General features: G+C 43.5%; 1 protein-coding gene across 4 annotated transcripts in view; it reads left to right on the forward strand.

Moving 5' to 3' along the window:
• Positions 1–11,840, forward strand: part of sfxn5b (sideroflexin 5b) — a 28,618-nt gene extending 16,778 nt beyond the window's left edge. For all 4 annotated transcript variants that reach the window (XM_010900911.4, XM_010900909.4, XM_010900912.5 and 1 more), the window contains 3 exons: positions 10,410–10,495; positions 10,663–10,780; positions 11,326–11,840. In XM_010900911.4, the coding sequence (XP_010899213.1) occupies positions 10,410–10,495; positions 10,663–10,780; positions 11,326–11,403 (282 nt within the window). In that variant the 3' untranslated portion in view covers positions 11,404–11,840. The remainder of the gene's footprint in view (positions 1–10,409; positions 10,496–10,662; positions 10,781–11,325) is intronic.
• Positions 11,841–24,017: the final 12,177 nt, after the last annotated feature.

Consider the following 24,017-nt stretch of genomic DNA (forward strand, 5'->3'; position numbering starts at 1 on the left):
AAACAGAATGAGAACATGGATCCATCATGCCTTGTTACCACTGTGCAGGCTGCTGGTGGTGGTGTAATGGTGTGGGGGATATTTTCTTGGCACACTTTAGGCCCCTAAGTGCCAATTGGGCATTGTTTAAATGCCACGGCCTACCTGAGCATTGTTTCTGACCATGTCCATCCCTTTATGACCACCATGTACCCATCCTCTGATGGCTACTTCCAGCAGGATAATGCACCATGTCACAAAGCTCGAATCATTTCAAATTGGTTTCTTGAACATGACAATGAGTTCACTGTACTGAAATGGCCCCCACAGTCACCAGATCTCAACCCAATAGAGCATCTTTAGGATGTGGTGGAACGGGAGCTTCATGCCCTGGATGTGCATCCCACAAATCTCCATCAACTGCAAGATGCTATCCTATCAATATGGGCCAACATTTCTAAAGAATGCTTTCAGCACCTTGTTGAATCAATGCCCCGTAGAATTAAGGCAGTTCTGAAAGCGAAAGGGGGTCAAACACAGTATTAGTATGGTGTTCCTAATAATCCTTTAGGTGAATGTACATTGTGTCAGGAATGTATTCAGAGTCCTCATCTTTCTCCACAATTTGTTGTTATTGATTACATACTTATATGCTGACAATCTACACACAATAACCAATAATTGCAAAGCCAAAAACCTATTTTTGGGAACGTGCGCAAATTTACTGAAAATGAAAAACTACAGGTACATATACAGTTAGGTTTGGGAATAATTGGACACTGACATAAGTTATGGTATTTTGGCTGTTTACCAAAATATATTCATGTTACAGTTTTATAATGAATGTGGGCTGAAAGTGCAGTACCTCTGCTTTAATTTGAGGTTATTCACATCCAAATTGGAGGAAGGGTTTAGGAATTACAGCTCTTTAATATGTAGCCCCCTCTTTTTCAAGGGATGAAAAGTAATAGAGACAAACTATTCTTTTATTTCCTCATCAATTAAGCAGGTAAAGGGTCTGGAGTTGATTCCATGTGTGGCTTTTGCACTTGGAAGCTGTTGCTGTGAACCCAAAACATGAGGTTAAAGGAGCTCTTGATGGAACTGAAACAGGCCATCCATAGGCTGCAAAAAAATATCCATCAGGAAGATAGAAGGAACATTAAGAGCGGGCAAATCAACAGTTTGGTACATTCGGAGAAAAAAAGAATGCACTGGTAAATTCTGGATCACATAAACGCCTGGACATCTACGGAAGACAACAGTGGTGGATGATTGTAGGATCCTTTCCATGGTAAAGAAAAACACCTTCATGACATCCAGCCAAGTGAAGAACACTCTCAAGGAGTTAGGCATATCATTATCCAAGTCTACCATATAGACAAGACTTCACAAGAGCAAATACAGAGGGTTCACCACAAGGTGCAAACCATTCATAATCCTCAAGAATAGAAAGGCCTGATTAGACTTCGCCAAAAAACATGTAAAAAAGCCAGCCCAGTTCTGGAACAGCATTCTTTGGACAGATGAAACTAAGACCAACCTGTACCAAAATGATGGGAAGAAAAAAGTATGGAGAATGCTTGGAACGGCTCATGATCTGAAGCATACCACATCTTCTGTAAAACACGGTGGAGGCAGTGTGATGGCATGGGCATGCATGGCTTCCAATGGCATTGGGTCACTAGTGTTTATTGATAATGTGACAGAGGCAGCCAGATGAATTCTGAAGTGTATAGGGATATATTGTCTGCTGAGAATCAGACAAATTCAGCAAAGTCAATTGGACAGTGCTTCACTTTACAGATGGACAATGACCCAAAACATACTGCAAAAGCAACCCAGGTGTTTTTTAAGGCAAAGAAATTGAATATTCTGCAATGGCCGAGTCAATTACTTGATCTCAACACGATGGAGCATGCATTTCACTTGTTGAAGACAAAACCTAAGGCAGAAAGACTGTCAAAAAAATAACAACTGAAGACAGCTGCAGTAAAGGCCTGGCAAAACAGGAAAAAGTAGGAAATCCAGCGTTTGGTGATGTCCCTGCGTTCCAGACTTCAATTAGTCATTGCCTGCAAAGGATTCTTGACAAAGGATTCATTTTTAAAGTATTAAAAATGAAAATAAAATTCATGATTATGTTCATTTGTCCAATTATATTTGAGATCCTGAAATAAGGGGACTGTTTATGAAAATGGTTGCAATTCCTAAACGTTTCATAAATTTTTTTTGTTCAACCCCTTGAATTAAAGCTGAAAGTCTGCATTTCAATTGCATCTCGGTTGTTTTATTTCAAGATATAATTATGTCAAGGCATAATTCTGGGCATCGTTATACTATTACTGCAAAAAAAATTTAAGTTCCCAAGAGCATAGTATGGGGGTGGGAGCATCATACTGTGGGGATGTTTCTCAGCAGCAGCAGTCTGGGACTGTGAGACTGGTCAGGATTGGGGAAAGAAAGAACAAAGCAAACCACTGATGGCTTTTAAAGAAAAACTGATCAAAGAGACACAGGACCTCAAACTGGGTCAACGATCCGAAGCACACAGTGAAGACAACACTAGTATGGCTGCAGAACTGCAAGTCTGTAAATGTCTTTGAGGGGCCCAGCCAAAGCTTGTACATTAATCCTATTGAACATCATGAGGCTTAAAGATTGCAATTCACTAACGCTCCCCATCCAATTTGATAGAGCTTGAGAGCATATATAATAGGAAGACGAAAGAAGACGCTTCTACAAACTACTGAATAAAGGGTCTGATTACTTACGTTTTCCGTTATTTTTTATAAATTAGCTCACATTTATTTAAAAAAATCTTGGTCATTATGGGGTATTTTGTGTGGATTTATACCAATGAGACATGTATTTAATCGACTGTAATTGGAATTTTTTAAAGGAAAGATTGATTAGTGTTTCTATTTCAATATTTTTGTCTTAAATGTTAATTGTGAATTTTGTTCAACGTATTAATTTGTGTGTGTGTGTGTGTGGATGCATATATTTTACACTTCAGTCATTTAGAAGATGCTCTTATCCAGAGTGACTTACAGTAAGTGGATACATTTTGAAAGAGTTAAGCGAAACAACCACACCATTTAGTAGCAACTGCATTATACTCAATGACTTTATTATCTGCAGAGGTCATTGCTGCAAAGAAGCTTTTACAAATTAACATAAAACAATAAAAAAATTACAAAATTCAGTGGTGGTGGGAGTGGGACTATTGTAAGTACTCTGTAAAAAGGTGAGGTTTCAGGTGTTTTTGTAAGATAGGTAGAGACTCTGCTATCTTGGCCTCCAAGGGAAGCTTGTTCCAACATTCAGGTTAAGAGCCCAGAGGTGGCAAACAGCCCGGGAAGGGATGTGGGTCTGAGCCTTGCCTGAAGGTAGGGTGAAGCCTCACTTCCACCTTCATGCTTCAATTGGAAGCCAGTGTATATTTCGTGGGGTGACATGGGAGAACTTGGGAAGGTTGAACACCAGGTGGGCTGCTGCATTCTGAATGAGTTGCAGGGATGGGTTGCACACACCCAGAGCCCCACCAAGAGTGAATGGCAGTAGTCCAGACATGAGAGTGCCTGGACAAGTACATAGGTGCTGCTTCCTGAGTATGTTAAGCTCGTACTCTGTGAAAGGTGTAGAGCATGAACTTCCGGGGCGAGTCACTACTGTGATATCAGCAGAGAACAACACACCAAAGTTCCGAGAGGAGGACACTGTGCAGTTGTGAACCGTGATAGACATGTTCTGGAGCCGACAGGCCTTCCCTCTAAAGAAGAGCATCTCAGTCTTGTCAAGGTTAAGTTTGAGATGAGGTGGTGGGCCGACATTCAAGCAGAAATGTCGGCCAGGCATGCGGAGATGCATGTTCCAGTCAGGAGGAGGGTGCAAAATAATTTCCAAAGCATTAGATATACCATGGAACACAGTGAAGACAGTCATCATCAAGTGGACGTCCCTCCAAAATTGATGAAAAGACAAGAAGAAAACTGGTCAGGGAGGCTTCCAAGAGGCCTACAAAAAGATTAAAGGAACTGCAGTAATTTTTGGCAAGTGCTGGCTGTGTGCTACATGTGACAACAATCTCCCATATTATTCATATGAATGGGCTATGGGGTAGGGTGGCAAGACGGAAGTCTTTTCTTACAAAGAAAAACATCCAAGCCTGGCTGAAGTTTGCAAAAACAAACATTAAGTCCCCCAAAACATATGGGAAAATGGTCTGATGAAACCAAGGTTGAACTTTTTGTCCATAATTCCAAAAGGTATGTTTGGCGCAAAAACAACACTGCACATCACCCAAAAAACACCATGCCCACAGTGAAGCATGATGGTGGCAGCATCATGCTTTGGGGCTGTTTTTCTTCAGTTAGGTTGGAGGGAATTATGAACAGTTCCAAATACCCAGAAATGTTGGCACAAAACCTTCAGGCGTCCGTTAGAAAGGTGAAGATGAAGTTCACCTTTCAGCATGACAATGACCCAAAGCACACATCCAAATCCACAAAAGCATGGCTTCACCAGAAGAAGATTAAAGTTTTGGAATGGCCCAGCCAGAGCCCAGACCTGAATCCAATTGAACATCTGTGGGGTGATCTGAAGAGGGCTGTGCGCAGGAGATGTCCTCGCAATATGAGAGATTTGGAGTGCTTTTACAAATAAGAGTGGGCAAATATTGCCACGTCAGGATGTGCCATCCTAATAGACTCCTAACCAAAAAGACTGAGTGCTGTAATAAAATGAAAAGGTGCTTCAACAAAGTATTAGTTTAAGGGGGTGCACACTTATGCAACCTGGTTATTGTGAGTTCAGTTTGTTTTTCAATTGAATTGTTCACATAATAGGTCACATTAAAGGTGGAAGAAGTTCTGACATTATTTATCTTGGTCTCATTCTTTTACATCACAAGAACCTGGCATTTTAACAGGGGTGTGTAGATTTTTTATATCCACTGTATGCCTCCCCAGACCATCAGTGACCCACCACCAAACCGTTCATGCTGGATGATGTTGAAGGCAGCATAACGTTCACCACGGCATCTCCAGACTCTTTCACGTCTATTACATGCTCAGTGTTAACCTGCTCTCATCTGTGAAGAGAACGGGGTGCCAATGGCAGACCTGCCAATTCTGGTGTTCTCTGGCGAATGCCAGTTGAGCTGCACGGTGCTGGGCTGTGAGTACAGGTCCCACGAGGATGTCAGCCCTCATGCCACCCTCATGGAGTCTGTTTCTGACAGTTTGGTCCCACTGGAGATCATTTTGTAGGGATCATTTTGTACTTCTCCTGTTCCTACTCACACAAAGGAGCAGATACTGGTACTGCTGCTGGGTTGATGCCATTCTACAGCCCGGTCCAACTTTCCTTGTGTAACAGCCCATCTGGTATCTCCTCCATGCTCTTGAGACTGTACTGGGAGACACAGGAAACCTTGCGACAGCACAAATGAATGTGCCATCCTGGAGGACCTGGACTACCTTTGCAAATTGAATGGGCTGTAGGTAACGCCTCATGCTACCAGTAATGACAAGGACACTAGCAATACTAGAAAATAATCAGTCAGGAAAGATAAGGAGAGAGCAATTGCCTGTGGCCACCACCTGCAAAACAATTCTCTTTTTGGGGGTTACCTCTCCAGTGCACCTGCTGTCACAACCATTTGCACCAAAGCAGGTGACATTGATTCACAATCACGTATGCTTCCTAACTGGACAGATTGATATACCTGAAGTTTAATTGACTTGGTTTTATACTGTGATGATTATGTGTTTCCTTTTTTTTTGAGCATGTATTTAGTTCCCATAATCAATGAATTTTTCTGCTGTTTGTCTGATGAATGAAGTAGGGATAGCCTACCCCTACTCCAAATTTGAAGTAGGAATAGCCTAAACTGGTGTAACAAAGTTGGTTTCGTGTCTGTAGCTCGAACGGTTCAAAAGATACAATCTAATAGTTCATTAATGGTAATTATGCAAATTTGCATTTGTGAAATCAATTACCATTTCATAGTTTGCAGTAGGGATAGCCTAAACGTGTGAAACAAAGTTAGTTTAATGTATGTAGCTCAAACGGTTTAAAAAACACAGCCTAATTGCTAATTAATGCTAATTAGGCTAATTAGCATATGTAAAATTGTTAACCGTTTCTTATTTTGCCATGGGGTAGCTTAAACCTGTGAAAAAAAGTTGGTTTTGTGTCTATAGCACGAACTGTTCAACAGAAACAGCCTAATAGCTAATTAATGCTAATCACTCAAATTGCATAAGTAAAATAAATTAACAAGTCATTTTATGAACAGGGGATACAGTTGGTTTCAAATCTTTAGTTTGAACGTTTCAAAATATATAGCCCAATTTCTCCCTTTTGTCCCATTCAAGTGGTGCATTGTGGGATTGATGACGTGCTGTATGCTGCCTGCTGTTACCTACCTGGCTACCTGCCAAACTTTTTCGAATTTACTCTATATAAAATACTTTATTCAAAATACTTTTCTAAGGTGTCATTAATTTAGGAATAAAAGAACATTTAGATCTTTACACACCCTCGTGGCCTGTAATAAAAAAAATAAGAAACTCACAGGCTTAGCCAACCCCAATTTTATGAGTTTCTCTGGCCAAATCCTTTGTATTCAAATTCAGTGGTGTTGTTTTTAGTAAAAAGCTTTAGGACCTCTTAATTTCAGGAATAACTGTTCGCTGTAGAGCTTTATTTGAGTTTAACTGGATTGGAAAACTTTAGGAACTCTGAATTCAAGAAAAATTTGATAACTTGTATGTTGATATAAGATAAAGCAGGGGTGTCAAACCGGTTCCACAGAGGGCCGAGTGTCTGCAGGTCTTTGGGTTTTCCTTTAAATTGGTTCCCAGGTCAGACCTGAACAACCAGGTGGGGGTAGAAATTAACCAATTAGTGAACTAATTAATCAATCAGGTACAAGGTGAGAGCGAAAACCTGCAGACACTCGGCCCTCCGTGGAACCGGTTTGACACCTGTGAGATAAAGGTTCACCCATGTTTTTATACTTAGTTTAAAGTTGTTATAAACTGATGTTTAGGTGATGTTTGCCAATCTCATAAACAGAACATATAGGTTCATCAAACTGACAATTGGATCTAAAGAATCTATGCTGTCAACAAATAAGTGGATTTAATATTTTAAGTCTGCCATTTTTGTAATAATACTAATCTAGTTCAACAATGTGCTTCATATAAGATACTTTTGACATTCCAAAATACTTTTCTAAGGTTTAAGTTTATTTGGAAGAGATTAATATACAGACCTAGGGACCTGAGATAAAATAATAAAAATACCAAACAGGTTTAGCCTGCCCACATTTTATGAGTTTAGCAGGCTGGAAAACATTAGGAATTCTGAATTAATTTGTGTCACGTCCTGGCTGTGCCCCTAGCCATGTCTGCGCTGGGCTCGGGGCATAGCAAGGACAGGACAGGAGGTGGCATCTAGCCACCTCTAATCCTTTTTGGTTTCCTCAATTGGAGGCAGGTGTTGGTTATTGCCTCCAATTGGGGACCCTATTTAAGTTCAGTGTGTTGGCCATGTGGGTGTGGTTCATTTTGGTGTTCCTGTTTTCAGTCATGACCGAAAGGACAAGATCCCGGATACAGGCGGCCGAAATGAGCTTTCTCCGCAGGGTGGCTGGGCGATCCCTTAGAGATAGGGTGAGAAGCTCGGTCACCCGGGAGGAGCTCAGAGTAGAGCCGCTGCTCCTCCACATCGAGAGGGGTCAGCTGAGGTGGCTTGGGCATCTGTTTCGGATGCCTCCGGAACGCCTTCCTGGGAAGGTGTTCCGGTCCCGTCCCACCGGGAAGAGACCCCGGGGAAGACCTAGGACACGCTGGAGGGACTATGTCTCCCGGCTGGCCTGGGAACGCCTCGGTGTCCCCCCGGAAGAGCTGGAGGAAGTGTCTGGGGAGAGGGAAGTCTGGGCATCCCTGCTTAGACTGCTGCCCCCGCGACCCGGCCCCGGATAAGTGGAAGAAGATGCTATGCTATGATGCTATGCTGTTTTCAGTTAAGCCCACGGCACTGGTTGCTGCTGCTGTTTGTTTGTTGTATTTGTTTTTTTCCCTTCATTAAAACATGGATTACTGGGGCGACCTAGACTCTGCGCCTGTGTCTCTCTACTACCACAACCTCATCCGTGACAGAATGAACAACCTAAAGGAGACACGGCAGAGATGGATGGTAGGGGAACTCCTCTGTTGGCCGGATAGCAACACAGAGGAGGAGGAGAACCCCTACCGTCCCCTGCGGCACACCGGGCCAACACATCTCCTGCCCAGGAGCCGCCGCCTCGTCTCGCGGCGCCCTCTCCTGCCCTGCTGCCGCCGCCTCGTCCAGCGGCGCCCTCTCCTGCCCTGCAGCCACTGCCTCGTCCCGCGGCGCCCTCTCCTGCCCTGCAGCCGCCGCCTCTTCCCGCGGCGCCCTCTCCTGCCCTGCAGCCGCCGCCTCGTCCCGCGGCGCCCTCTCCTGCCCTGCAGCCGCCGCCTCGTCCCGCGGCGCCCTCTCCTGCCCTGCAGCCGCCGCCTCGTCCCGCGGCGCCCTCTCCTGCCCTGCAGCCGCCGCCTCGTCCCGCGGCGCACACTCATGCCCTGCAGCCGTCGCCTCGTCCCGCGGCGCACACTCATGCCCTGCAGCCGCCGCCTCGTCCCGCGGCGCACACTCATGCCCTGCAGCCGCCGCCTCGTCCCGCGGCGCACACTCATGCCCTGGAGACGCCGCCTGTCCCGGCCTCTGCGGCGCCCTCGCCTGTCCTTCCGCAGGCTCCTGGCCCTCCGCCGGCTCCCCCGGCTGCTGACCCTCCGCCGGCTGCTGACCCTCCGCCGGCTGCTGGACCTCCGCCGGCTGCTGGACCTCCGCCGGCTCCCCCTGGCTCCTGCTCCTCCGCCGGCTGCTGACCCTTCGCCGGCTCCCCCGTCTCCTGCTCCTCCGCCGGCCCCTGCTCCTCCGCCGGCTCCTGTTCCTCCACTGGCTCCTCCGCCGGCTGCTAACCCTCCGCCGGCTGTTGCTCCTTCGCCGGCTCCTCCGCCGGCTCCTGCTCCTCCGGCCGGCTGCTGGCCCTCCGCCAGCTCCCCTGTTTCCTGCTCCTCCGCCGGCTGCTGACCCACCGCCGGCTCTCCCGCCGGCTGCTGACCCACCGCCGGATCTCCCGCCGGCTCCTGACCCTCCGCCAGCTCCCCCGTCACCTGTTCCTCCGCCGGCTCCTGACCCTCCGCCGGCTCCTGACCCTCCGCCGGCTGCTGGCCCTCCGCCAGCTCCCCTGTTTCGTGCTCCTCCGCCGGCTGCTGACCCTCCGCCGGCTCTCCCGCCGGCTCCTGTCCCTCCGCCGGCTCTCCCGCCGGCTCCTGTCCCTCCGCCGGCTCTCCCGTCTCCCGGCCCTCCGCCGGCTCTCCCATCTCCCGGCCCTCCACCTCCCCGGCCTGTCCCTGCGGCTCTGCCTCCCCGGCCTGTACCGGCAGCTCCGGGTGCTGAGCCTCCGCCTGTCCGGATGTTGTTGTCCCGGTCTTGCAGTCGGGAGCCCGCGCCTTTGGGGGGGGGGGTACTGTCACGTCCTGGCTGTGCCCCTAGCCATCTCTGCGCTGGGCTCGGGGCATGGACACTACAGGAGGTGGCATCTAGCCACCTCTAATCCTTTTTGGTTTCCCCAATTGGAGGCAGGTGTTGGTTATTGCCTCCAATTGGGGACCCTATTTAACCACATCACTGGTTGCTGCTTTTTGTTTGTTGTATTTGGTTTTTTCCCTTCATTAAAACATGGATTACTGGGACGACCTAGACTCTGCGCCTGTGTCTCTCTACTACCACAACCTCATCCGTGACAATTTGCCTACTTGTATTGTATACAAATCTCAGTAAAGCTGCTTGTAGAAAATTTTAGGATCTAAAAATGTCAGGAAGAATTATTAGTTATCTTAATGGTGTAGCTTCACTTTGAATTTTGCAGGTTGGAATACTTTAGGAACTTTGAACTCTTCAAGACAAACTGTTTAGAGGTTTAGCTTTTTAGTAAACGGTGTCTTTTACATGATACTAATAGTCAACCAATTGTATCAGTAAAGATGACTTATTGACATTGTCGGAACACAGGCTGCTATTTATAAGAAAAGGATGTTTTTTTAAAGTATATTTTAAGATAATAATGACGACATATATACAAATACAGTTATTGTCAGTATTATTGTATCAATGAAAAATCTTAAATATATTATGGCCATATTGCCCAGCCCTACAATCTACTATTGAAATAACATAAAACCAAAATGCTGGGTTTGTTATTTCCAGTCTCAAAACTTAGTTTTTACCCATATGCTGTAACTTTCAAATATCATGGGACAAGAAATAGTATCCAGCACATTATTCTTTTTTAATTGAATCTTATGCACAATATTATTCTTTACCCACAGGCAATTATGGAGACAGCCTTTACAAGAGTGGTCCTCCCGATGCCAATCTTTGTCCTTCCTCCCATCATCATGTCCTACCTTGAGAAGTATGTCATGATTCTAAATTGTTCACAAATCTGAAATGGATTTCAGAATGTGTGGAATTACTATTTTGTCAGGGATTGAGATGTTGAGAAATATAAATCCTGATTGTGTGTAAGAAATGTTATAGTGCTTAGCCAAATGCCAAAATGCTTCCATTCACGGCTGTCAGAGTTCCATTACTGCAGACGAATCGGAGGCTGTTGCTGCCCATCCACAGCCTGGTGTGTCTGGCTACCTTCGGCCTCTCCCTGCCTCTGGCTATCAGCCTGTTCCCACAGATGTCTCAGGTACTACTGCTTGGCTGCTTTTATCCTTAAAGGCTACCTTAACAGCTTGAGAGGAATTCACTTTAGACGCTGACATTTCCTCTGTCACGTCCTCATTCGCTTTTAATTGAAAAATGTTATGTCTAGTCCAACAAAAAAACAAATGTTCTGAGCTCAGAGATAAAGTAGTCTCTGTCAATCTTTAAAAAAATCTGAAAACTCACCTTTTCATACAGTAATTCAAATAGTTCCACTGCCACCATCTCTGTCTGTTGTCTGTTCTTAACTTTTTATGTCTGTGTTTATTATTTGTATGGTCTTTAATTGAGCACTGACTTTTCCCTAACTAATTCATCGATTAGAATGCACTTACTATTTAACAGTGTGGTTATTTTACTTAGAACTTTTTAAATGTATGCACCTACTGTAAGTAGCTCTGGATAATAGCCTGCTAAATGGCTAAAGTGTAAAAATGTAAATGTAATGTGAAGGGCTGCTGGGTTTTGCAGAGGGGCTCCTATACTTGCTGTGTACTTACATCTCTTTCTCTGGTTCAACTTCAATAGATTGAGGTGTCTCAGCTTGAGCCTGAGATTGCCATGGCAACTGATAGCAAGGTGGTGATCTACAATAAAGGACTGTAATGACTGCACCTTCCCCAAAAAGAGAACTGAGGACATGACAAAGAACTGCAATGCAAATTAACTAGAATTTTGATTGGCTCTGGTCACTGACATTTCCGGTCTCTTTCTGGTCTGAGACACTGATCCTGAGTCAGTTCTCTTTTCTCAGATGGATTAAATGAGGGAAGCTAATTCCAGATTGGCTGTACCTAGGGGAAAGCTTCACACCAACAACAGGTTGCTCTGCTCTAATTATATGAAGTAGAATGGATTATCATATCTTAACCAATGTTTACAATCTGTTGAATAGAATGTGAAAATTATGTAAATCAATAAGAATGGAGTTAAAATTAAAGAATCAGTAAAGTAGTGAGAATTATAAAAATTGACACTCACCTAAAGGATTATTAGGAACACCTGTTCAATTTCTCATTAATGCAATTATCTAATCAATCACATGGCAGTTGCTTCAATGCATTTAGGGGTGTGGTCCTGGTCAAGACAATCTCCTGAACTCCAAACTGAATGTCAGAATGGGAAAGAAAGGTGATTTAAGCAATTTTGAGCGTGGCATGGTTGTTGGTGCCAGACGGGCCGGTCTGAGTATTTCACAATCTGCTCAGTTACTGGGATTTTCACGCACAACCATTTCTAGGGTTTACAAAGAATGGTGTGAAAAGGGAAAAACATCCAGTATGCGGCAGTCCTGTGGGTGAAAATGCCTTGTTGATGCTAGAGGTCAGAGGAGAATGGGCCGACTGTTTCAAGCTGATAGAAGAGCAACTTTGACTGAAATAACCACTCGTTACAACCGAGGTATGCAGCAAAGCATTTGTGAAGCCACAACACGCACAACCTTGAGGCGGATGGGCTACAACAGCACAAGACCCCACCGGGTACCACTCATCTCCACTACAAATAGGAAAAAGAGGCTACAATTTGCACGAGCTCACCAAAATTGGACAGTTGAAGACTGGAAGAATGTTGCCTGGTCTGATGAGTCTCGATTTCTGTTGAGACATTCAGATGGTAGAGTCAGAATTTGCCGTAAACAGAATGAGAACATGGATCCATCATGCCTTGTTACCACTGTGCAGGCTGCTGGTGGTGGTGTAATGGTGTGGTGGATGTTTTCTTGGCACACTTTAGGCCCCTTAGTGCCAATTGGGCATTGTTTAAATGCCACGGCCTACCTGAGCATTGTTTTTGACCATGCCCATCCCTTTATGACCACCATGTACCCATCCTCCGATGGCTACTTCCAGCAGGATAATGCACCATGTCACAAAGCTCGAATCATTTCAAATTGGTTTCTTGAACATGACAATGAGTTCACTGTACTGAAATGGCCCCCACAGTCACCAGATCTCAACCCAATAGAGCATCTTTGGGATGTGGTGGAACGGGAGCTTCGTGCCCTGGATGTGCATCTCACAAGTCACCATCAACTGCAAGATGCTATCCTATCAATATGGGCCAACATTTCTAAAGAATGCTTTCAGCACCTAGTTGAATCAATGCCACGTATAATTAGGGCAGTTCTGAAGGCGAAAGTGGGTAAAACACAGTATTAGTATGGTGTTCCTATTAATCCTTTAGGTGAGTGTATAATCTATACCAACGATTTAGCATGTGATGCTGATCATGACTATCTATTGAATTGTGGGGGGCTGTACACGTGCGGACCTCTAAGTATCTTTATTATTGTTCTACAAACACAACAATCATTGTGGAACAATAAATCCAGGTCAAGTTAACAGCCTCAAGCCTTTATACATTTTACTAAAGGCTATAGCTGAATCCTAAGTCTAGTTGTTTTATATATTGACATAGAGTATCAGATTGTGGAAAATCTAAATCCTACAATTTTGACTTTAATACATTCACATGTATAAAATCCATGTATAACAAATATTACAATACTGTACTGATGCATTGAAGATGTGAATAACGTATCTTTGCAAATAGGAGTTTGTGTGTGTCTGTGTGTGTGTGTGTGTGTGTGTTTATAGCATATAATACAATAATTTTTAGCAGAATATATTGTACTAACCAATTAGTGTTATTCTTATGCTCCGGGTACAAATCTAATGGATTTTCTACTACTCAAAATGTAATTACTATGTAATATTGAATGGCATAGCAACATGTTTAATACAATTATTATAAATAGATATTACCCAATGTTCATGTGTGAGAAATGTACTTGTGAGTCTCACAATATTTCAACCATTCATCCATTTATTAATTAATTCTAGAGTGCACACATAAGAGATGTCAAGAAATCGCTTCTGACCTCAAACATCCCCTGAACAGCAAGGGCATACCGGGCATGCTAGACAACCTTGTCTTTCCTGCTTAAAACCAAGATAGCTAAATTTGTTATTTATTACCGGTCATTTATTACAACAAGTATGTGATTGGCCTATGCTAATATAACAGCTTTTAAGAAAAAAAAATCCATCCATCATCTTCCGCTTATCCGGGGCCGGGTCGCGGGGGCAGCAGTCTAAGCAGAGATGCCCAGACTTCCCTCTCCCCAGACACTTCCTCCAGCTCTTCCGGGGGGACACCGAGGCGTTCCCAGGCCAGCCAGGAGACATAGTCCCTCCAGCGTGTCCTAGGTCTTCCCCGGGGTCTCCTCCCGGTGGGATGGGACCGGAACACCTTCCAAGGAAGGCGTTCCGGAGGCATCCGAAACAGATGCCCAAGCCACCTCAGCTGACCCCTCTCGATGTGGAGGAGCAGTGGCTCTACTCTGAGCTCCTCCCGGGTGACCGAGCTTCTCACCCTTTCTCTAAAGGATCGCCCAGCCACCCTGCGGAGAAAGCTCATTTCGGCCGCCTGTATCCGGGATCTTGTCCTTTCGGTCATGACCCAAAGCTCATGACCATATGTGAGAGTAGGAACGTAGGTTTACCGGTAAATCGAGAGCTTCGCCTTGCGGCTCAGCTCTTTCTTCACCACGACAGACCGATATATCGACCGCATTACTGCAGAAGCTGCACCGATGCGTCTGTCAATCTCCTGTTCCATCCTTCCTTCACTTGTGAACAAGACCCCTAGATACTTAAACTCCTCCACTTGAGGCAGGCACTCTCCACCAACCTGAAGTGGGCAAGCCACCCTTTTCCGACTGAGGACCATTTGGAGGTACTGATTCTCATCCCCACCGCTTCACACTCGGCTTCAAACCGTCCCAGTGCATGCTGAATGTCCTGGTTTGAAGGGGCCAACACGACAACATCATCCGCAAAAAGCAGAGACGAAATCGTGTGGTCCCCAAACCTGACACCCTCCGGGCCCTGGCTGCGCCTAGAAATTCTGTCCGTAAAAATTACGAACAGAACCGGCGACAAAGGACAGCCCTGCCGGAGTCCAACATGCACTGGGAACAAGTTTGACTTACTGCCGGCAATGCGGACCAAGCTCCTGCTTCGGTCGTACAGGGACCTGACAGCCCTTAGCAAAGGACCCAGGACCCCATATTCCCGAAGCACTCTCCACAGGATGCCACGAAGGACACAGTCGAATGCCTTCTCCAAATCCACAAAACACATGTGGATTGGTTGGGCAAACTCCCATGAACCCTCCAACACCCCGTAGAGGGTATAAAGCTGGTCCAGTGTTCCACGGCCCGGACAAAAACCACACTGTTCCTCCTGAATCCGAGGTTCTACTATCGGCCATATTCTCCTCTCCAGAACCCTGGCATAGACTTTCCCGGGGAGGCTGAGAAGTGTGATCCCCCTATAGTTGGAACACACCCTCCGGTCCCCCTTCTTAAAAAGAGGGACCACCACCCCGGTCTGCCATCCCAGAGGCACTGTCCCCAACCGCCACGCGATGTTGCACAGGCGTGTCAACCAAGACAGCCCCACAACATCCAGAGACTTGAGGTACTCAGGGCGGATCTCATCCACCCCCGGTGCCTTGCCACCGAGGAGTTTCTTGACCACCTCTGTGACTTCAGCCCGGGTGATGGACGAGTCCACTTCTGAGCCCTCATCCTCTGCTTCCTCAATGGAAGACGTGACGGCGGGATTGCTGCCTCGACAGGCACCGGAGACCTTACGGCCACAGCTCCGAGCGGCCGCTTCGACAATGGAGGTGGAGAACATGGTCCACTCGGACTCAATATCTCCAACCTCCCTCGGGATCCAGTCGAAGCTCTGCCGGAGGTGGGAGTTAAAGATCTCTCTGACAGGAGACTCAGCCAGACGTTCCCAGCAGACACTTACAGTACGCTTGGGCCTGCCGAGTCTGTCCAGCTTCCTCCCCCGCCATCGGATCCAACTCACCACCAAGTGGTGATCAGTTGACAGCTCCGCCCCTCTCTTCACCCGAGTGTCCAAGACATACGGCCGCAGGTCAGATGAAACGACAACAAAGTCGATCATCGACCTGCGGCCTAGGGTGTCCTGGTGCCACGTGCACTGATGGACACCCTTATGCTTGAACATGGTGTTCGTTATGGACAAACTGTGACTAGCACAGAAGTCCAATAACTGAACACCGCTCGGGTTCAGATCAGGGGGGCCATTCCTCCCAATCACGCCCCTCCAGGTGTCACTGTCGTTGCCCACGTGGGCGTTGAAGTCCCCCAGTAGAACGATAGAGTCCCCAGTCGGAGCACTTTCCAGCACCCCTCCCAGAGACTCCAAGAAGGTCGGGTACTCTGCACTGCCGTTCGGCCCGTAGGCACAAACAACAGTGAGAGACCTATCCCTGACCCGTAGGCGCAGGGAAACGACCCTCTCGTTCACCGGGGTACTCCAGCACATGGCGGCAGAGCTGGGGAGCTATAAGCAAACCCACACCAGCCCGTCCGCCTCTCACCATGGGCAACTCCAGAGGGGTGAAGAGTCCATCCTCTCTCAAGGAGTGTGGTTCCAGAGCCCAAGCCGTGCGTAGAGGTGATCCCGACTACCTCTAGTCGGAACCTCTCAACCTCACGCACGATTTCAGGCTCCTTCCCCACCAGCGAGGTGACGTTCCACGTCCCTAGAGCTAGTTTCCGTGTCCGGGGATCAGGTTGTCTGGGCCCCCGCCTTCGACTGCCACCCGATCCTCTCCGCATCGGCCCCTTATGGTCCTTCCTGTGGGTGGTGAGCCCACGGGAAGGCGGCCCCATGTGGAAAGGCCCGGCCACCAGGCGCTCGCGTACGAGCCCCAACCCCGGGCCTGGCTCCAGGGTGGGGCCCTGGCTGCGCCATACCGTGCGACATCACGGAACTCATAATTATTTTCATCATTAAGGGGGTTTTGAACCGCTCTTAGTCTGACCCATCGCCTAGGACCTGTTTGCCTTGGGAGACCCTACCAGGGGCATATAGTCCCAGACAACATAGCTCCTAGGGTCACTCGGGTACTCAAACCCCTCCACCACATTAAGGTGGCAGTTCATGAAGAGGGTAGGTTACTTTTTAAATGTAATCCGTTACAGTTACCTGTCCATATTTGTAATCTGTAACGTAACTTTTAGATTACAATACTGAATTTGAGTAATCTGATTACTTTCAATTAAGAGGCATTAGAAAACAAATAGGAATAGCCTATAACCAGTTGAACACCTTTTGCGGGATCAATCAATATTAGAATTTACATAGCTGGCCAAAAACGGAATTTGCATTTTACCTTATGGGTTTTGTACAGCACCTTTGGAAAGGGTTTCTAAACCATTGCTTTCTACTTCAATATGATTGGGCTACACCTCTACATTACACTCTAAAGGTCTGTCAGATATTCAATTGTTCCAATAAATCCAATAACCCTCAATCTTATTTGTTTTATTCATGTTTTTAATTGCTTCAAAACATAGTTGAAAAATAAATGGCAATTTCAAAAAGCATATTGACATTGTTGTATATAAAAATCAAGATATCCGTAGTTTTCGCGCATATACCAAATCTGCAGTAGTCTGATGTTTTGCTCCACAACCACCAACTTTGTCAAAACGTTGCAGAAACCCAGGCACGCGAAAGATTGTGAACATTAGCACACAAATAAGTTTTCCCATGCAAACGTAACCTGTGATTATTGGAGGTCTGTCTGCGGCCAGCAGCAGGGAACATCCGCCCAGGGAAGCTTCGCCCATATAGAACACCCTTCCCCTCTTCCAATTGATTCCTCAAAGCTTGCTCTCCATTTGCACCTCGTTTCTTTCTTTGACTTGTTTATTTCCTTGAAGACGATGAACAACAACGTACATATCATTTTATCGCGCCTGAAATTGTGAAAATACTATGAAGTCTTGTAGTTTGTTTTTACTTTAAAAACATGTCTAACATTATTGCTTTTTTTAGTGAGTACTGATTGCTAGCTACATCACATGCAATTATTCATTTAGCTAAACTTGCTAGAAATCATTTGATAACAATAATATTAGTACATTAGCTAGCAATTCGTAGTTCAACCCATGAAAAACATGACTGCTCCTAAAAGTTTCAGTATAGCTACAATATCCCTTTGATTTACATACTAGTCATTGGTGTTCTTATTGTATATACTTGTTGCTGAGATAGTTAATGTAATTCGCCAAGTGTACATTTAGATGATGTATTTTTCGAGTAATGGTACATAATTAGCTCTGTTGCATAATTTGCTACTTCAAAAGTTAAGCTAAAATGTTAGAGAAGGGGAATACTACAGAGATTTTATTCTGATTCCCATCCAGGATTCTGAAGCACATTTTGTGCCTTGTGCTGAGTTCTGAAAACTATAATGTGAAATTTGTCTGCTGCAACAGGCCATCAGTCTGCGGTCCATTTGTCTTGCCAGCTAGATGTAAAAAGGGCTTTATAAATAAATTTGATTGATTGACTATAAATGCTGTATAATGCCATGCATATTTTGTCCAAATAAAACAACATTCTGTTAGCATAATCATCTTTTATTATGCCTTTTGTCAATGAAGCCCATTGTGTACTTTTCTAGTGTTACTACTGTTGTAAAAATGTCAAACACAGTTGTTGATTGTTGAAACGGAAATAGGAATGGATATTGTAATATACAAGGAAATATTTGCTTAGTTTATTTGTCATGAGCACAGAAATGCAGATGTACCTACATGTATAGTAAAAATCTTATGGCACCGTTCCAAGCAATGTGGTAATTAAAAATAAGAGGCAAAATGGAAACAATATATAAAAAAGAAAAATGTAGTATAATATATACAAGACGTGAACAGTATACAACTGTATTTGATCATGTGTGATGGTCATGGTGCAATTGAATCATCCATAGTCATTATGTAGGGCAGAGTGTGGTGGATACTGCAATAGAACTGGCTTAGTCCAATTCACACTGACATAACTAGTAGGTGGCTTGGTCCAATACACACAGACATAACTAGTAGGTGGCTTGGTCCAATACACACAGACACAACTAGTAGGTGGCTTGGTCCAGTACACACAGACATAACTAGTAGGTGGCTTGGTCCAATACACACAGACATAACTAGTAGGTGGCTTTGTCCAATACACTCTGACATAACTAGTAGGTGGCTTGTGCTGCAGCAGCATTTTAAAATGTGCATTCCTTTAACAACCCTGTCATAAGGAATTTTGTTTATTTAGGTGTCTAAGATATAATATCCTGAGATATTATCAGAGAAAGAGGGATATAAATTGTGGGCGATTTGATGAAATACATTAAAAAAATCCTATACAGGACATGTGAAATTTCATGTTTTTAATCTTTACTCAGTGATATAATTCAGACTGGAATGATGCCTGGCTTTCCCAGCTGCACATTCTTTTTTTTTTTTGTAATTCAAGTAGTGCACAGTCGATGAAAAGTCCTTCCTGTGTCCTAATCTCAAAGTTTAACAGTTATTGTAACAAGGGATACCTGAGAAAGCATGCAGTAACATAGACCCATAGAACAAGGAAGTAGTCCATAGGAAATTCATAGTTTTCAGTCACGTAGTTGCTTTGACAGCCTGGCGGGCAAAACATTGTTGAAACATGGTGTCTAACACTGGGAATTCTGGAAATTGACATACAAGCACAATTTCACTCCACACAATACTCCCATATGGAATAATAGTTATGTATTGTATCGCAACAAAAACATATTTTTTGAAGAATGGATGAGGAAAAAGATTTGGTCTGTTACAGATTTATTAGATGAAAGTGGTAACATTCTCAGCTATAATAGCTTCATGATAAAAACATCATTTTCCTTGCCAACCCAAGCATCATTGCACAGGCATACATGCAATACCCACTAGTATTCTATTGTTAATTAAGGGGATGCTATCGTTCTCCTTGCCTCCCATCACAATACATAAATGGCCTCTGCTTGTTGCCAAAGAAAATTGAACAAAATATCTGTCCTTCCCTGTCCCCCAAAAGCAAAAGAAAACCATTTTTAAATGTTAAATGATATACAGCCGTCTAATTAATTCTTAAGATTTAAATTTTATGTTGTGCATAATGACTGTGCTTTCTGTGGGAATTGCATTAAAACAACTGACTGAGCATATCTTTTTTAATTGTAATTGCGTTGCCCATTTCTGGTTAGAATTGCATAATATGCTATACTCCAAAAATATTTGTATACCCAAATTTACTTACAATGATGTAGAGTTTGGATTATTTCAAGAAATGAATGATTAATAAAATTTCTGGTCAATAATCTTATTGTTTTGGCCAAATTTTTCATACACAAATGTACATTTCTTAAGATTTCCCCCTTTCTAGACATTTCTGAAAGTTTTATATGCATACACGTTCACTAGTATTTTTCGAAAAAAACCTGCCTTAAAATGTAAATACCACCTACACAACGTATAGTGCGCTGTTTTTTAGTTTTCCTTTTTTGTTTATTTATTTTTGCTTCTATTACCATTTTTATTTGTGTGCCTGGTTATGCAAATCTTCAAATGTAGATCTTGAATGTTGTTTGTTTGTTAATAAAAAAAAAACCTCTGGGAATTCTATGGAGCTACTGCACAATCCGATCAAATTTTCTACTTTTATAGCACATGAGTGTTTAGATCACATCACAAAACATGAAAACTGAAGGCATGCAAACATGCTGCAAGTCTTAGGCACTTGTGGGTTATTTACATCATTTACAACAGCGACATCCCTTCCAGAGCTGAACTTTGGGGATGTGTAAATACCTTAACACTGCTACCAAAATGAAAGCATACAAAAGTACAGACAGCTATATATATAGTATATTCAATCAGGTTGGGTCAATAATGCAGTTGTTTGGGAGGTGAAAAATAAATTCTTCATTGTCAATGTGAAGTTTAGTGCTAATTTACCTTAATAAATTTTTTATGGGTGGTCAGTGTAGCGTAGAGCAGCCAGTATAACACAGAATTGTGTGACAAATGTACCAGTAATAATATAAACGTGTTTCCAATGTCAGTTAACCATTCCTACTGTTTAAAGGACCCACCATTGACAGCCTGGGTTGCTGTGGAGAAGGTTAGATTGGTGCAATTTCCTCCTGTATTAACGTTGTTATTAACAAGAGAGGCTTAGCTAGCTTCACTGACGTTAGCTAGGTCATTGGAGTAGGTTGCATCAGTGCAGACGAAAAAAGATTACACGTTTATATGATTGCAAATGCAATATAAATGCAGTGAGCGCATCAAATGGAACTGCAACTATCTGGCATTTTGAAGTATAACTAGTAAAAGTTGTGGAGTTGTCGATGACGGGTAATGGAAGGAGTTTGTTTTGCCCGCCAAGTGGGTGTTCCCATATGCCGTGACGTCAGGTGAAAACTATCAATAGAAAGATAGGCGTTGTGGAACAACTCTAAGGAGCCATTTGGAAGAGGGGGAAGGTGTTCTATATGGGCTTCCCTGGGCGGAGCTTGCCTGCCGTGGTCCGCAGACAGACCTTAAGGTGCCTGTACACGAGCCGTGGTGGCGCACAAAATAGTGATGTGCGATACCACTTAATTCGATCCGATACCAAGTTATACCCAGGCCGATACCAACATCAATACTTTTTACGTATTTTATTTGTAGTATGATATGACAACTAGTATCCAGTAGCATATGAAACATACATAAATTAAACCTATATTAAAAATCAAATTAACTTATAACACAGTAGTCACAGTAAGCAGTGCAAATGGAGTGTAGATGGAAATAAAGAGTACAGATGGAGGTATAAATTGTTCTTTTGTCTATTGTCCTCCCTGCCATGAGTTGTTGTAGAGTATGATGTCCAGGGGGACAAAAAAGATCCCTCTAAATTCTATTAGTTTTAACTATGGGCTATATGCAGCCTCTCTCAATACACTCTTAGCACTGATCTCGGGAAAGCTACTCATTGTTGCACTTATTTCATTAGGATAGCTTACTTCATGTTTCACTAGTATTTTCTATTTGAACAAACTGCTTTCTGTTAGCTTGTTGTAAGAATGCTGGGATTCCGGGGAACTCTTGAACATTAAAAAACTAAAGCCTTAACAGACGTGAATAACTTTCCCTCAGTCAGTGATAACGCAACTATCACGCTATCTCCCTGTACCTGGATAACTTCTGCCGCTGCTGCCAAATGACTCACTGATTGAAGTCTGTCTTGCCCTAGCACCTTGCGCCTTCTTTCCCTGGACCACTTCCTCAGACCGCCGCTTCATTATATCATCATATTCACTCTTATGACTTAACCTCAGATGTTTAGCGAGGTTTGTAGTGTTACCACTGCATTTCACTGTCTTTCCACACACATCACACACAGCGTCACTGCTGTCTTTACAGCTAAAATACTGCCAGACTCCTTTTGCGGTCAGCCATAGTCACTCTGCAGTCTGCAGTCTTCGTAGCGGGAAATTAAAGAAGGGCTGCTGCCGCGGCAGGCTCCGTCACAGAGCCGCAGTGCACACACAGGAGACGTTGGGATCGTAAATATCGATACTTTTGTGTCGATCCGCACATCACTAGCACAAAGGTCTCAAGTTGTCTGCATACCGGCCGCGGTGGCGGTGAAGGTCTCATAGAGTTTCAATTGGAGTAGGGCGATGGGCGGCAAACAGCAAGGAGTTTTTGCAAGCGGGTGCGGTGTGCGCCCAGCAAACACATTACGTTTTCACGACGTACAGGCAATTACGTATCTACAACATAAAAGTGAAAGACTTATTTTGGTTGTTACAAGTAACTTGTTCTGGTTTTTTTGGGTTATTTCGTCGTTATCACGTAAACTTTTGTAAGACTTATAAGTCTTACAAAAGGATTCTACAAAGGCCTTTTTTATTTTTTACATCCTGTCCACTCTCAGATAAATCAGTCATATCAAAGCCAAACAGAAGCCTCCGTATATGGCTAACCTTGGGCTAATTTATTTAAAAGCAGTGGAGACTTGTGCAGACCCCAAAGAGAAACAGACTTTCCAGCAAGCGATTTGAGAAACTTCTTTTGATGAGATACAATCGCTATTTTACTGACAAGTAAAATAAATGAATTTGTACCCTGTAATGTAAAAGAAACTTTCAATTTGTAGTTGAAAAACAACTACATTTCATTTCAGCATTCAAATATGCAATGAAATGAAATTTAAAAAAAAGAAAATACTGTTTAAACTGTTATCAAACACTCTTAAGCTAGCACAAACATTCAGTGCATGTTGTAGATAAGAGATACTTTCACTTTGTAGTTGAAAAACAACTAAATTTCAGCATTCAAATATGCAATTAAATTTAAAAAAATACTGTTTCAACTGTTATCAAACACTGTTAAGCTAGCACACACATTCAGTGCATGTTGTAGATAAGACCTACTTTATACACATTTAAAAAGACTGAGTTTCCATTGTTAGGTAGGTTTAAGTTTAGAATTTTCTAGAAATGCATTGGATCTCAACTTGCTGTTTTCATTTCTGTAATATGTCTCAGTCAATAATAAATTACAGAAAGAACCGAGTTTCACTTAGTGTATTCTTGTAGTTTGGTTTTCAAAGTAACTTGAAAGCAAAGTAATTAGTAATCTGATTACTCTTTACACGCAGTAATCAGTAATGTAATCAAATTAGAATTTTAGAGTAGTAATTAGTCATTTGTAGTGGATTACTTTTTTTTAGTAACTTACCGAACTCTGGTTATAATAATAAATGTTTATTAAAATCTTCAAACACAAATATCTCTTAATTTTACTCCAGAGCTGTACATAATTTCAGAATGTCAAACATTTATCTGCTAACAAGACAAGGGTGTATGTATCATGTTGATCAGTTTTTGGCTGATATGAAATAGGATTATTCTTATCGGTCACTCTTCCTCTCTGTCGGGGAACAAGACAACATGATACATACACAAGTGTGTTGTCATCATCTTCTGGCTGCACAGCTTTATTCTCCTGGACTCACTGTGCCTGATCATCAACAATAAAGAGAAAAGGTTGGTGCCCACTGTGTGTTTTTTAATTTATTTAGTGACCATTTGATTACAGAGCTTGATTCTATCAATATTCACAATAATTTCACAACCCAATGTCAAAGTGAATCCAAACGCTGCTAAAGTGAGCTAATGGGTGAAAATGTTTAGCTTACAGTGGATATAAAAAGTCTAAATACCCCTGTTAAAATGCCAGGTTCTTGTGATGTAAAAGAATGAGAAAAAGATAAATCATGTCAGAACTTTTTCCACCTTTAATGTGACGTATAACGTGA

This window comes from Esox lucius, chromosome 4, assembly GCF_011004845.1.
Source record: "Esox lucius isolate fEsoLuc1 chromosome 4, fEsoLuc1.pri, whole genome shotgun sequence".
Taxonomy (NCBI): domain Eukaryota; kingdom Metazoa; phylum Chordata; class Actinopteri; order Esociformes; family Esocidae; genus Esox; species Esox lucius.